General features: G+C 62.6%; 2 protein-coding genes across 8 annotated transcripts; both read right to left on the reverse strand.

The window, feature by feature from the left end:
* Positions 1 to 267: 267 nt before the first annotated feature.
* DNASE1L2 (deoxyribonuclease 1 like 2) lies at positions 268 to 4027 on the reverse strand. 2 transcript variants are annotated; one of them, XM_058570293.1, is made up of 7 exons: positions 2855 to 3035; positions 2676 to 2764; positions 2494 to 2577; positions 2316 to 2416; positions 2131 to 2243; positions 1774 to 2025; positions 268 to 1314 (listed from the first exon to the last, which is right to left on the reverse strand). In XM_058570293.1, exons 1-7 carry the CDS (start codon positions 2996 to 2998, stop codon positions 1261 to 1263), a joined length of 837 nt encoding a protein of 278 aa, XP_058426276.1. In that variant the 5' UTR covers positions 2999 to 3035; the 3' UTR covers positions 268 to 1260. The 2 variants fall into 2 exon arrangements, with proteins under 2 accessions (XP_058426276.1, XP_058426275.1); XM_058570292.1 differs by adding an exon at positions 3306 to 4027 and having other exon boundaries at positions 268 to 2243; positions 2855 to 3015.
* A 120-nt stretch (positions 4028 to 4147) lies between these two features.
* On the reverse strand, positions 4148 to 14745 carry E4F1 (E4F transcription factor 1). Of its 6 annotated transcripts, none has more exons than XM_058570289.1 (14): positions 14555 to 14739; positions 11592 to 11743; positions 10444 to 10546; positions 7786 to 7979; positions 7531 to 7651; positions 7199 to 7351; positions 6928 to 7097; positions 6348 to 6557; positions 5984 to 6089; positions 5599 to 5816; positions 5148 to 5346; positions 4934 to 5076; positions 4799 to 4861; positions 4149 to 4717 (listed from the first exon to the last, which is right to left on the reverse strand). In XM_058570289.1, the coding sequence occupies exons 1-14, from the start codon at positions 14712 to 14714 to the stop codon at positions 4361 to 4363; spliced, it is 2349 nt and encodes a 782-aa protein (XP_058426272.1). In that variant the 5' UTR covers positions 14715 to 14739; the 3' UTR covers positions 4149 to 4360. The 6 variants fall into 6 exon arrangements, with proteins under 6 accessions (XP_058426270.1, XP_058426269.1, XP_058426273.1 ...); XM_058570288.1 differs by having other exon boundaries at positions 5984 to 6092; XM_058570291.1 differs by having other exon boundaries at positions 4699 to 4717; positions 4986 to 5076; positions 5984 to 6092; positions 14555 to 14745.
* Between the last annotated feature and the right edge of the window lie 257 nt (positions 14746 to 15002).

Below are 15002 nucleotides of genomic sequence, written 5' to 3' on the forward strand. Positions count from 1 at the left end.
AGCCCCCAGAGAAAAGCCCTCTGGTTGCCACCTCTTTGTTTAGATGGAGGGGGCGTACAAGGATTCAGAAAAAGTAGGGGAGCTTGGTGAGGGATGAGGGAGGCATTACTGCTTGCGATTCTACACTGTGAGTGTCCTAAATCTTATTTTAGGAAGATTTCACCAGAGGAACTTGTCCAAATTCTTGAAACAAAGGTTTTTCCTCTCATACAGTTCAGGCTGCTTCCCAAATGCTGCCAAAGGTGAGATGTTTCAGAAACCTCATTGGGCCCCTGTCAGTTACACCACGTACCCCAGTTCTGCTTGTTCCCGATCCTCAGGTGACGGGCTTACCTAGGACACAGGCCACTGTCCTCCTGACAGTCCTCGCCCAGCCCAGGGCTCCTGAGGAGGAGCCTACCCAGGAAGGGACCATCGAAGGGGCTGTACCCCCGTGAAGTGTGTGGCTTCTGTGGGCACGACCTAAGCCCAACCCACCTGCCTGGGCTGGGTGAGAGGTGCAGCCTGCTCGCCACTGAGGGGCTCCCCAAATGTCTGAGGGCTGCCGGCGGGCAGAAGGCCAGGGGCCAGCCTTCCCGACCACCCCCCCCCACACACACACACACACGGCTGGGTGATACAGGCCCCAGGAATTGGGCTGCAGGAGGGACATCTGGCCTTGCCCATTGGCTGTGTACCTTTATGTGAGTGAGTGTCCCCAGCTGCACTCAATACAAGTTCTTGGAAGCATTTACAGTTTGCACAAAGAAAGAGCAAAGAGCTTCTGCTAGTGAGCACAGGAGCTGCCTTCTGGAACCAGCCTGGTCCGGAGGTGGTCAGTTCCAAGCAAGATGTGAAATGGGCAGGCCAGGCCATCTCTGTCCCTTACCGGGGCTGGGATCAGGGACCCACTGGGCTGCAGGCCTGAGGTTTGTGCCCCAGAGGGCTGATTCCTAAGAAAGGACACAGAGGCCTTGGAGCCAACCTTTGTGTGTGGCCCTGGCTGAGCACCCGCTCGTGTTTATTGAGCACAGCCACGTGCCCAGTGCTCTACGGGTGCCCCTCACAACCTTATGAGGTAGGTGGTGGTAGCCCATTTTACAGATGGTGAAGCAGGCTCCACATGGTCCCGTAATGTGTCCATGGCCACTTGTCCAGGCCCAAGTGACCCTGCCCTGCAGCCTTGCAGAGACTGGCTATCCACCCTGAAGGAGCCCTGATGGGGCTGTTCCTCGTGGCCGGAGTCTGCAGGCAGCATGCCCTGGCCAGGCCTTGGGACTGTCAGTGGGACTTGAGGGTCACCTCCACAGGAAAATGGTCACTGATGGCAAGGGCCTGGAGGGAGAGGGGGCCGAGCCTCAGAGGCCCTGTTGGGCAACCTGTACCCCCTCAGGCTCCACCTCAGGAAACTGCGCCCACCCACGATGGAGCCAACTGGGTGTCTCCAAACCACTGCATCTGCGGGGAGCCTCCGAGAGGCCTGGGCTGTCCGCCTCTGCTGCTACCTGCAGGTGGGGTGGGGGGCACCGACTCGGGACCCCACTTCGGGAGAAGCAAGGGGTATCCTGTCCGCCATCCCAGACTTGTGCCACACAGCCAGAACCGAACCTCTAAGGGCCCTTTCTAGAAACGCTAGCGCAGGGAGGGGAGCGCCAGGTGCACTGAGGTTGGGCCGGCCTTGGGCTGCAGGGAGCTGGCACCTCCCACCTGCCTGTGCTGCCTGTGCCGGGTGGCCTGGGGACCCCAGGACCGGACGCTGCCCTTGTCCCCCTCCCCGCCGGGCCCAGCACTCGCCTGAGCCTGGTCCAGTCCCAATTCCTCCTGGAAGTCGTGCACGGCGGCCGACTGGGGCTTCAGGCTCCTGCGCAGGCGGGCACCGCAGACCACGATCCGGTCGTAGGCGCAGTCCGAGTTGCCCACCGTGGTGTCGGCGCTATCCGGGATGAGCCACTTAAAGACCTCGCTGCTGCGCAGGCGGATGGCCGCCCAGTCCTCCTCCCGGACGTAGGTGCAGTCGGCGTTGAAGTCGCCCAAGAAGAGGATGTCCTGCGGGGGCCGCGTAGCCTGGTCTGAGGCCGCCGAGAGGCCGCGCCGACCCACTCCCAGGGCGCGCCTTCGGGAACCCGGGGCCGTGCGGACGCGGGGGCTTACGTCGGTGCCCCACTTGTCGATCACGTCCAGGTACACGTCGTAGAGAGCGTCGATCTCCGCCACGGCGTGGTGCGGCGCCGCGTGCAGCGGGATCAGCACCAGCTCCTCTGCAGCTGCGGGAGCGGGTGGGCGTCAGCGGCCGGGGCGGGGCCTGCGAGGGGCGGGGCTTCGGGGCGGGGCCTCACCGGAGTAGGGGGCCGAGAACTTGACCACGAAAGGTTCACGGCTGAAGGTGTCCTCCGGGTCCGGGTACTGGTACATGTCCTCGACCGACACCGCGTCCTTCCTGGGGCCAGAGCGGTGGGCGCGCTGAGCCGGCCACCTTCTGCCTGCGCGCCCCTGCCCCGCGGCCGCGCCCCTCACCTGTAGACGAACAGGTACATTTCCTTGTACTGGTCCCGACCCAGGGGCTCGCTGCTCACGAAGCTGTACTCGTGCCTGGACACGCTGCGGAGATATGGGCCAAGCCCGGGGTCAAGGCACCGCGCCTAGGCCTGGCCTGGGATCCCGGCCGGGGGTCCCGCCGCCGGGCCCTGCGGCCGCACCTGTTGATCTGCTCCATGAGCGCGGACACGGCGCTCAGGTCCGGGTCTCGCACCTCCTGCACCAGCGCGATGTCATAGCGGGCCAGGATCTGGGGAAGGGGTCAGAAGGTGCGGGGTCACGCGAGGCAGATTCGCCCGCGGAGCCCAGCGGCAGCCCCGCCCCCGGTCCGCCGCTTCACTTGCGCGATGACGCCGCCGCATGCCGCGTCCGACACTTTGCTGTCGCCGAAGCTCTGAATGTTAAAGGCTCCGATGCGCAGCGCCCCGGCCCGGATGGCCCCCAGCGCCCAGAGCGCAGCCAGTAAGGCCCGGGGCCCGTCCATGCCGCGGAGCGGGCTTTCTGGAATGGACAGAAACAGCCCGCGTGAGCGCAGACCTAGAGTCAGACACACGGACCCACCTCTCTCCGCCCCGGCCGCGGGGGCGCGGAGGGCACGGGGGACGCGGGGCCGGGCCAAAACTGGCCGGCGCGACGGCGCATTCTCCCCCTGCGCTCTCCAGGTGTCCCCAGGGTGGTGCACTCGGCTCACCGCCCATGGTCAGTCTCCTACTCCGTGGGGAAACTGAAGCCCAAATAGAGAGACCCCCATTCCCATGCGGCCCCCCGGCTCACCCAGCCCCCAGACTCACCTGGGACGTGAAGGGGTCCGAGTCAGAGGCTCAACATCTGGGCCGGAGTAGAGGTCTGAGGTCCAGGCTGGGAGCGTGTCTGTGGCACCAGACAGATGGTGCCCGGTTGGTCCGGCAGCAGCTCTGGCGCCCAGGCAGGGCGGGTATTTGAGGCCCTGGTCCAGGGAGGGGCCGGACTGCGCTGGGTCCCGCCCCCTCATTGAAGTTGGAAGCTGGAATTCCTGCTCCCATTCCCACGTAGACCCCAGAGGGCAAAGTAGCAGGGGATCCGCCCTGAGCCTGCTCTGGCGCCCCCAAGCCTGTCAGAATTGGGACTTGGAAGCCCCTGGCAGCATCCCAAGACCTGCATCAGGACTAAGGGAGAGGGTCAACCATGCCCATTATCCAGCCCTTGTTCTTGTCCCCACCCCCCAGAAACTAGGTCACCCAGAATCTCCCTCCTTGAGCTGCATCCCCTCGGGGAAACTAAGGCAGCGCAATCAGGAAAGACCAGCCCCATTCCTGGCCCCGTGTCTCCTGCTGCTTCTACGCATTGTCACCTCAGGGTAAAAAGCTGAAGCTGCTGGGTCTCCTGACCTCGGTCCCCTGCCCCAGGGTTGCAGGCCACGAAGCAGCACCCACTTCCACCCACCTCAGCAGGCCTCGGGAAGTTGGAGTCACAGCTCCAGGTGGGCAGCGCAACAGCAGGAGGCTGCCTGTCGACATGCCAGCGACACCCACGCACCGCCAAGGTACCACCAGCCCCGTTGGGAGCCCTGGGTGGGGTGGCCAGCATGAGTCTAGAAGGTGGCCTGGGCAGGCAGGTGCTGCCATGGGGGAACCTGCCAGGGCAGTGGCGCCACTCCTGAGGCTGCCACTGCTACAACATCACAAGTGGCGGGTTTTCATGTTTTATTGTAAGGCAACAAAAACTGTATATTTACACTCCCACGTCTCCTCTGAACGCCTGAATTCTGTGCCCCATCCATGTACAAGCCAGGCAGGTGTGGGCAGGGTGCTCAGGGTCCTCACCCCCTGCCCCAGACCAGCCCACCGGGACCCTGCAGGCACCCACGCTAGACGATGACCGTCTGCACCTCCAGCTGGCCCTCTGGCGAGGCGATGACCAGCTCGCCCGCGTGCTCCAGAATCTCAATGTCCTCTGACGAAACCATGGTCACAGTAGCCTGCTCTGTGCCATTTGTGCCTGCCCTGGCTGTGAGCACAGTGCCCTCGCTGATGGCCGAGGCCAGTGTCATGGCCACCTGCTCCGTCAGGCTCTCTGGGGTGGCAATGGTGATGGTGTCGGCAGCAGCTGCCTCCGGGCCCAGCCCCGCCTCCTGGTCCATGGTCACGTTCTGCACGATGATCTGGTGCCCGGCACTGGCCTGATGCACGATCTGCTGCACCACCTTCATGATGTGGCTGTCCACCTGTGGGTGGCTCACGGCTCAGCCCACGAGTCTGGGTAGGGCACCTGGTCTCCCCTCCTCGCCCCTCCCCAAGCCCCTCACCTCCGTCTGGGCGCCCTCAATGATCTCTGTGGCTTCACTGGTCTCCGCATCATCTGCGGTGGCCTGGACAGGGGGTCAGAGGTCAGCCTTGCCCACTCCTGGGCCCCAGCCCAGCCCCAGCGGCCCCACACCCACCTCAATGATGTACTCCTGGGTGTCAGCCACCACTGACGAGAACTCAACCAACACAGTGTGCGGGTCCTCGGTGAGGACGGCGGCAGCTGCTGCAGGGCTCTCCTCGGACACCAGCAGCTCCTCCACCTCCAGCAGACAGCCCCCTGCGGTGGGGAGCTCGGTCAGGGCTGGCCCACTGCGGCCCCTCGCGCCCCCACCGCCTGCCGGCCCTGACCTTTGGTGCGCAGGTGCCGGTTGAGCGTGCCGTGCTCTGCGAAGCCACGGCCACACTTGTAGCACTTGAAGGGCTTCTCGCCTGTGTGGTGCCGCACATGCCGCACCAGGGAGCCCTTCTCCCGGAAGCCTCGGCTGCAAAACGGGCACACGTGTGGCTTCTCCTCCAGGTGTGTCCGGAAGTGCACCTGCTGGGCATTCTGTGGACACCCACCGTCAGAGCCAACCTGGCCTCAGACGAGGCTCAGTTGCAGCTTTCCCCGCCCACCTCTGGGGCCAAGGGAGGGGGCCCATGGGCCTGGGGTGAGGGGCACAGCCAAGACAGAGCAGGCTGGGGGCGGGGGATGACGAGGGAGGGCTGGGGGCAGGGAACAAGGGACAGATCTGGCTGAGCAAGTGGGCAGCCCATGGATGAGGGGGCAGGTGTCAGGGTCCAGGGCCCTAGGGCCCACCTTGGTCTTGTAGCGCTTGCCACACTCGGGACAGGGGTAGGGCCGTTCATCTGAGTGGACACGCCGGTGGCCACGGACGTGGGCAATGGTCTTGTAGAGCTTTCCACAGTCCCCACAGCGGAAGCGGCGCTCGTGCACATGCACTTCCTGGTGCTTCTTGAGCAGGTAGGCCTTGGGGAAGGCCTTGCCACACTGCACACACATGAACGGCCTGGGCCCTGGGGCCGCATGCCATATCAGGCAGGTCCACCACCTGGGGCCCCAACCCAGCCGCCTGCTGCTGCCTGCCGACAGGCTACCCTGACCGCCCACTGCACGCCCGAGGGTCCATCCTGGTCACCCACAGGCCATCCACAGCATGGTGCCCCACCCTCCTGCCACCTACCTACATGGCCCCTTTTGTGGGCCTCCAGGGTGGCCGCCGTTGGGAAGGTCTCACTGCACTGAGGGCACGGGTGGGTCCTGGGCACAGCTGAGGCCTCGCTGGCCACCTGCTGGGGGACCACAGCACCCACTGCAGGCTGGGCCCCAGCAGTACCAAGGAGGACAGACCCGCAGTGCCCCACCCTGGTAAGCTACATCGTGGGCCCAGGGAAGGCAGTAATCAGGGGACAAAGTCACTGCAGAAAGTGCCACAACTTTCCACTGAAGGAAGCACAGCAAGGAGGCTGGTGGCCAGGCCAGCGTGGTGACTTTGTACCCGAGGTCCAGCCCCCCAGACAGAGCATGCTGGCAGCGCAGGCACCTACTGTGTCCACCTGCTCCACCTCCAGCAGCGGCAGTTCTGGGGGACCCCCTCCCAGGGGCTGGGGACTGGACGCGGCGGGAGGGGCTGGCTCCAGGGCCCCCTCCTCCCCAGCAACCCGCTCAAGAACGATGCCAGAGTTCTGCATGGCCTGATGCAGCAGGTTCTCACGGCTGCCCTCGCTGGAACAGGGAAGCTCCTCAGGGCCCGGGGGCTGCAGGGGAGGTGGAGGGAGGGAGGCTGGCGAGGCAGCTGGGACACAGCACCCACCTGCACCCACCAGAGCGAGCAGACCCAAGGGGCCTGGGGTCACCGGGCACACCCAGTGTCTTCACTCAGGAATGCCCCGGGGGCCCCACAGCATGCTCCACCTGCCCTCATCTGCCCCACCTCCCTCCACCCTGCCCTCTGGCATGCTGCTGGTCTCTCGTCTCCCCTGAGACCAGACTGAGTGCCAGGGAGGCACGCCCAGGTCAGTCCCATTCCTCCTGGAGCCAGTGCCCAGAACAGAGCCTGGTGTGAGCCCCCACCCTTCAGCTCCCCCAACCCTGGGGCCAGGGCTTTCCCCCTCCAGCTGCCCCCACCTCCGGGGCCAGGGCTTTCACGCCCAGGGGAAGCTCTTGCATCTGGACATGGACTTCGTGGATGACAGTGCCCTTGGCATCTGTCACCAGGTGAATCACGGGCGACGTCTCCATGGGCTCGCTGGTCACTGATGACGACGTAACAGTCCCCACGGTGGAGGCGCCAGATCCTTTAAGGCAGAACCAAGAGAATCCTTGAAGAAACCTCCTTGACCAGGGCGGCGCCCGGGCCAGTAGCCAGGGCCGGGGCAGGGAGCACCTCCATGCTGACCTGCAGGTGTGTCCTCTTTGCCAACAACCATGTCCTTGCTCACACTGAAACGGATTTTTTCCGTGCACGGGGTGAGAGACTTGAGGTGGCGGGTCAGCGCACCCGACTCCCGGAAGCTCTTCCCACACTTGGCACACTTATAGGGGCGCTCATCTGTGGAGAGGACAGAGTCAGCCTTGCCAAGGACAGCGGCCTGGTGCCAAGGGAAGGCAGGCCAGAGCCACAGCCTTACCAGCCACACACTGCAGGAAGGGGTCACAAAGCTGGGGGCCAGGGCACCCGCAGGGCTGGCAGCCGTGTCCTATGTGGCTCCCAGCCCCAGGCCAGCTCACCTGTGTGCCGCCGGTGGTGCCGGATGAGTGAGCCCTTAGTCCGGAAGGAGGCTCCACACAGCTTGCACTCGTGGTCCTTGCGGCTGCTGTGGGTGACCATGTGGGCCTTGAGGATGCTGCCCTGTGGGGGAGGGGCAGCAAAGGCTCAGGCACCTCCCCAGGCAGGAATGAGAAGGAGGCCTGGCCCCATCAGCTAGACAGCCCCAAGCACGACAGGCCACGTGGCCTGGCCGGCCTGAGGTCCCAGAGGCTCACCGTCTTGAAGGTCTTGTGGCAGAGCATGCACACGTAGCGGCCATCCTCGTTCACCAGCAGCTTGACCTGGGCCTGCTCGCCTTCCCCGGTGAGCCCGGGCCCCTGATGGTTGGGGCTGCCTGGGGCCTCTGCCATCTCGCTGTCCCCTGGCTCCGCCTCAGTGGCCACGATGACCTCTTTGATGTGTCCGCTGCCTGAGGAAAGGCAGTCAGCCTGAGCCTTAGGACACCGCAGGCCCTGCTGCCTCCTCAGATCCCAGCCTGGGGACACTGCTGGGGGCAGTGAAGCTGTCCTGACCACCCCCTAGCCCCAGCACACAGCACCTGCTCAGCCTGACAGGGTGGGAGGCACACCCCTCCGACTCCATAGAGCTGCCTGGAGGAGCTTCAGGCCCCCACAATGTGTTCATCGGGGAGACCCACCATGAGCACAGATGCCCCCACCCCTAAGCCAAGAGGAGCACAGAACTAGATGTGCATGGGGGTTCTGCCACCTCTAAGGGCGATGGAGTGTCTGGTACAGAGATAGTGGACAGGCCAGCTCAGCTCACTGCCATCTGCCCTGCTCGCTGGCCCAGCTCCCACTAACAGAAGGAGGAAACGCCTCTGGGCTTGCCCACTGCCATCTGTTTTGAAGCGGGCAGGCTAGGGGCTCGGCCTGGGAAAGTGAGCGCTCTCGAGACGCCTGGGATCGCCTGAGGAAGGAAGCTGGGCTTTTGCACCTCCCACGGGTGTCAAAGAATTCTGACAACGTGCAAAGCTAAGTGTAAACACACTTCACAATTTCTGCTCATAAAAATGACGTGTGGGAAATGGTTGTGAAGCTTCTTAGAAATCATCTCAATCAAGTTGGCGTTGTGTTTTGACAAGCCATTCTCCCAAAACAGAATGGAGGCGCTATGACTCAGAAACAATTAAAGGCCTCTCGCCCGTGCCCTGGCTGACACGCTTGACACTTTATCTTTCTTCTGCCTCAGAAGTGAACTTCCAAAAGGACACGGACTTCCGCCGGGTTAGAACTTGAGTTCGAGCATGGCATGGTAGACCAAGGGGTCAGAGAAGGCGGGACATGGCTGCCCTGAGTCCAGAGACAAAATGCTAGTGGGTCTCCAGGGAAGAGGCAGGAGGGCTAGAGTGCATATCCAGCCCCACACAGCCCCCTGCAGTCCCCGCTGACCATGCCCCCAGCCCTGGGACGCTGGCAGCTGGCAGTTTAGGACTCTGGCTGACCCTGGGCTCTGGACCACCGAGCAGCTGACACCAAGGGGACATTTGAGGCACCCAGGGTGAAGGGGGAAAACTCCCCATGGTACCCAGAGAGGAGCCCCAGAGCACGAGGAGGAGTTGCCAAGCCACAGGCAGGGCCGGCTGGAGGTCAGGGCAGTGAGAAGGGGCCCGTAGATGCCGCCTGATTCCAGGGAACTTGTTTTCCTATGACACCTCCCACCGCAGAAACCAAACGCCACACAGGCCAGAGCATAGCCCCACCTCCTTAAGGACAACATTCCTATTCCAGAGTGGCAACAGGTGAACACCCTTGTCCGCAGGAATGTCAGGAGGAAAGACAGCATGGAGACAAGGACAGATGTCCTGCCACCTCCCTGAGGTGGGACCTTGGCAGAACAGACTGCTCTGAGGTTTCCCCACCCCCAGGTCTCCTCCACCCCCTCTTCCTGCTTCAGCTCGGTCCAGGGGCTTCCCAAGGCCAAGTTCTACCTGTTGCCCAAAACTGCTTCCTGTCCAGCCACCCACTCACCCAGCTGCCAAGGCCCCTACCCAGCAAGCCCTCCAGGTAACAACCATTCCCTTCCCAACTTCGCACGGCATCAGGCCCAACCTAGCCTCCCTCCACTGCTGTGCGCACACCCAGCCCCAGCTCCCTCCACCTGTCCCAGCCCTGGACTGCCCTTGAATGTCCCCCTGCACACTCACCTGTCCCCAATTAATGAGCACCTGTCCCCAATTAATAAGCGTGACCCAATCCAGACCTTGCAACACCCCCTCCCTGACTGCACGTCAGCAAGGCACTTGAACTTAAAAACAGACCTCAAAGAGGCTAACTTGGCATTGTATGCTCATAAAAGCTATGTGAGAATCAGGGCAGGACTCCCATGTGGGAGTGAGCACTGCGGAGGCGAAGGCCAAGTTCAGGCAGCAGGTCACGGCCGAGCTGGAGTAGCAGGTACACCCCCTGCATACCCCGCCCCAACCCTGCAGAGCTGACTATGGGGCAGGAAGCAGGAACGGGGTGGGCTGGGTGGGGAGGGCAGAAAAGTGGGGAAGATTCTAGACGGACCAGGGCAGAGACAGTCTGGGGAAGCAGCAGAAGAGAGCAGCTAGCTCATGATCATACACTAAGTGAGGACTCCCCGAGACCCAGGAGTGCCCCAGGGCGGCCCAGGCCACGTGCTTCCCCTCTCCTGGCAGGACAGGGCCTGGTGCCCAATGCTCACTCCTCTGGGGAGGAAGCGCTCTGGGGAAGGTGTACACGAGGCCTCAGCATCCCCTCAACCAGGCCATGCTCTTAGGAGAGCAGCAGGGCACGGGCAGCAGAGGTCCCCAGGGTCCAGCCCTGACCACAGACGGCTACCAGGTCAGCGACGCCTGAGCGCTAAGAGAGCCACACATGGACAGCCGCAGTGGGGGCGTGCCGGCTTACCGACAATGTCGGGCGTGTGGGTGATGTCTGCCGTCAGAGTGGCCGCCTCCACCACGATGTGGGCCACGGTGATGGGCTCCTCCGGGCCTGCCGCTGGCACCACCTACCAAGGGGGACAGGGGACGGAGGGGACTCATCTGTGGGGCTCCAGAGCTCCCTTGGCTTGGAGAGCACAGTCTTGGGTTTATGTCCATGCAGGAGGCCTGGGGTGGGGGCTCTCATCTCCCCCAACAGGACCACTGCTCTGAGCCCACTCCCAGCCTGGCCCCTCCAACCCAGGCCCAGGGGGTCAGCCCCACAGTAGGCTGAACACGGAACACTGAGCGCCCTCGGGGAGGACTCCAGGAGGAAGCGACCAGCAGCTCCGGCTTGAAGCTCAGCTGGCTGTGCAGGAATAAAGGTAAGCCCTACTCACCTTTATTCCCACCAGCCCCAGGCAGGGGGTCAGGGGAAAGGGACCGGAGGTGTGGGGCCAGAGGCCTTCCTGGAGGACAGGGCACCTCTAGGATGGGCAGGTAAAGAGCACAGGGCTGGATTGAGACAACTCTGGGCCCACTGTCCTCTGGGCCACTCCTGATGGTGACCTGAGGCACCTGACTTCTCTCGGAGCCTCCTTTCCTACCTCCGGATGATGAGGATGACAAGAGTGCCCACCCCGCAGAGATGCCACAGACCTTAATAAGACCATGTGTGGACAACCCCAGGCATGCATGGGGAGCAACAAAGTTGGTCATTTTCGTGCTGAGGTGGCAGGACCCACAGAGCCATGCTCCATTTGTGGGGTCCCCAGGAGCTATGTGTCCAGGACAGGAGACAAGCCAAAAGGACAAAAGCCATGATACCCCTGAGCCAACACAGGCCTCAGGCTCCAAGAAAGGAGGCACCCCAGGCCCCAAGTGCACAGGCTTCAGCCAGAAGCTGCTGAGGCCAGGCCACCCTGAGCTATCCAGGAAACCCAAGAGCACCTGTAGGCTCTTGGTGGCAGGGCCCTGTACCTCCCTCACCCACAACCACATGCCTCACAGGGAACCAGCTGCACAAGTCTGTCCCCATGCACCACTGCTCCTCCTCCTCCTGCTGTCAGGTGAGCCCAGGGAGGGGGAGCGCGTGTGTGCATGTGTGTGTGGTGGCAGTGGGTGGGGGCTCACCTCTGGGCCCAGCAGCGCAGCAGTGGCAGGGGTGGTGGGCAGGGCCTCCTGAGGGGCCCGCTGGCACACCTTCTGGAGCTTGTGCTGAACGAAGTCCTCCAAGGCGGTGAACTCCGCCTGGCAGCGGCCACATCTGTGCACATCGTCCTCATCTGCAACGAGCCTGCGGTCACCCGGGCTTGGGAGGGCCTCTAGCCCCAGGCCAAATCCATCCAAGGGTGGTATCAGAACCAGAGGCACCTTCCCCAGCCCTCCCAGGGCAGCTGAGAACACTCTCAAGGGCCTAGGGTGCCAGCCCCATCCTCTGGAGGTCTGCAGAAGCAGCGCCCACCCCAGAGAGAGCAGCATCCACATCCAGCAGGGGGTGGCCCCGACCATACACTTAGGCTGCAGGAATCCACTGAGGCTGTCGTGCCCAAAGCCTCCACTTCAGAAATGAGGAGAGAGGCCCACGGAGCCGCTGGGGGCAGAGGGATTCACTCAAGCCAGTCTGGGGAGGGTGGAGGCCCAGAGTTTAAGACTGCTGGAGTTTAAGACTGCTGGAGTTTGCATGTGCCCTTGGGCACCTCAGTGACCATGTCTGGGTCCGTTTCCTCATCTGTAAAGTGGGTCGACCCAGTGTGTGTATGCAGAGTACAACAGGGGTCAGCGGGCTGGTGCCCACAGGGCTCCAGCTGAGAGGCCAGCCCTCGGCAAACACGGAGTGGTGGGCACCCTGACCCGTGCCCACTCTGTTCTCACTCTGACTTCCAAACAGGCAGCACCTCCCTGCTCTGGTGAAGACACCCAGAGTGGGACTTCCCAGAGGGGCTCCACACCTCAGGGCCATCGCTCTTGAGCCCCTCACCATCTGGACTGACCAGCTAGTGCCTGCCCCAGGTCCTATAGGAGAGACTTCCTGCTCACTGAGTCCTTACTGTGTGCCAGGCACCTCACTCGGGATGTCACCAAATCCAACCAGCACCCTGGGGAAATGGAAACGACTATTCCCATTCTAGAAAAACGACTTGAGATTCAAGGCCACCCAGGTGTGTGAGCACTGGGGCCAGAACGTGAACCTGAGGGTCTACACCAGATGCCTTGCTGTTTGCACAGAGGGATGGGGAGATGTTCCTCTGCTTCTGGAAAAGTTTGCCAGTTCCCATCACCTCACATGCAGTCCCACATCAAGGTCAAACCCAAGCCTGGTACATAGAAGGAGCCCAGACAATGTTTGTTCAATTAATGAGCAAACAAAGGGCCAAACCACAGCCATGACTCACCCCTGAAAGCCACCTGACAGAGGGCAGTCCCCTCCACATGGCTCACAGTCACAAGCCAAGCAATGAGGTGCCACCCTCTTAACCCTCCCACTCCACTTGCTGAGTCTGACTTGGCACTAGGGTGTTGCCGTTGAAGGAACCCCCACCACAGAAGGGGACACACCCAGCCCATGAAACCCTGGGACAAGGCCACAGGCAAGCCAAGCAGGGCACAGCAACTTCCAAAGAGACCCCTCTCCAGGTTGGCACTGCCTCCAGTGGTGCTGCCCTGCCCAAGCTGGAATAAGGAGCAAGAAAGAAAATGTACTGAGAATATGAATCCCGTGGGGACACAGGCCACCACCCCAATATCACTGGAAAAGCCCCTCCTGTCTGGCCTAGACTACAGCCTCATGGGACAAGTTCAGAGGGTGGAGACCTGAGTTCTGTCTCCAAAAGCTATCAGTGCCCCTGTGAATGAGCCCTCAGTGTGTCCCCAGCACTGTTCTCAGCGATTTACGTACATGCTCTACTTTCATTCTCACCACATTCTATGAGGCCAAAGAACCCAGAAGTTAAGGGAGTGGGGTGAGGGGCCGGCCCCGTGGCTTAGCAGTTGAGAGCGCCCACTCCGCTACTGGCGGCCCGGGTTCGGATCCTGGGCGCGCACTGACGCACCACTTCTCCGGCCATGCTGAGGCCTCGTCCCACATACAGCAACTAAAAGGATGTGCAACTATGACATACAACTATCTGCTGGGGCTTTGGGGAAAAAAAGGAGGAGGATTGGCAATAGATGTTAGCTCAGCGCTGGTCTTCCTCAGCAAAAAGAGGAGGATTAGCACGGATGTTAGCTCAGAGCTGATCTTTCTCACAAAAAAAATAAAAAATAAAAAAAAAATAAGGGAGTGGGGTGAGGAGTCACACAGTCCTGGCATCCAATCCAGTCCTTGCTACTTATTAGCTGGGTGACCTAGTCACCTTCACATCTTTGAACCTCAATTTTCCTCATCCACAAAATGGTGATAATAATAATAGCATCTAGGATTGGTTTGAGAACAAGAGCTGATGCAGGATAAGTGCTTGATACATGATTATCAGCAGCAGCATGCCCATTTTGTAAGAGAAAATGAAGGCTCAGAGTGTGTGGTTACCTGCCCAGGATCAAAGAGCTAGAAAGTGGCAGGTCTCGGACGGCCCTCGCAGGCCGGCTGCAGGGCACCAGCTCTCCACCCCTGGGCTCTGCTGCCGCCCGGAGCGCCAGCCCAGAGCCCAGAGCCCGGAGAGGCAGAGGCCCCGCCCTCCTGGAGCCTCCAGCCACAACCCGGCCAGGACCCCAGTGATCCGTCAGGTGCAGCGGGAGGCGGCCCAGAGAAGGGCAGGGCCGTGCCCAGACAGGGAGGCGACAGGGGCCAGGCCGTGGGCCTGAGAGTGCAGGGCTGGCGGTGGAGGCGTCCGTGGACGTCTACATGGACAGCTCCGGAGCCTTGGGCACCTGTGAGTATCCATGAGCGGGTGCCCCGCAGGAGCAGCCCGAGGGTCTGAGGAAACCGGGAGGCTCGTGGACGGCTATGAGGGGCCCCGCGGGATCCCACGAAGGCCGCAAGGAATCCGGGTCTGGGACGGTCTCTCGCGCCCGAAGCTCAGGCCATCGGGGCCTCCGCCAGCCCAGGCTGAGCCGCCCCCTCCCTGGCCGCGCCCTGCCCCGTTCGGCCCTGTTACCTTCCTCGCTAAAGGGGGCCGGGAGACCGAGGAAGCCGCCAGGGGCCAAGGCAGCTGCCGCCGCCGCCGCGACCCCGCCCTCGCCCGCTTCCCGCCTGGCTTCGGCCCGGGCTTCTGCCGTATGCGCGGCCGTCACCTGCACTGCCATCGCGCCCTCCATGTCGCAACGCGCCGCAGGAAGATGGCGGATTTACGACTGTGTCGTCATAACAACGGGCCGCGCCGAGGAGAGCGAGAGAGAACGAAGAGAGGCAGCCGACGGGGCGGGGCCAGGATGGGTTTGACGGACAGGCGGAGGGGCGGGGCCTGAGGGGTGTGGCCTGCAACTGCAGAGGCAAGCCCAGGCTCACAGAGAGAAGAGTCGGGGCGGGGCTGCTGGGAGGGGCATGGTGATGGTGGGGCCGAGCCAGAGGAGGGCCCGCGGGGCGAGGGTTTGCGCGGCGGGGCC

The sequence above is a fragment of the Diceros bicornis genome, chromosome 26, assembly GCF_020826845.1.
Source record: "Diceros bicornis minor isolate mBicDic1 chromosome 26, mDicBic1.mat.cur, whole genome shotgun sequence".
Taxonomy (NCBI): domain Eukaryota; kingdom Metazoa; phylum Chordata; class Mammalia; order Perissodactyla; family Rhinocerotidae; genus Diceros; species Diceros bicornis.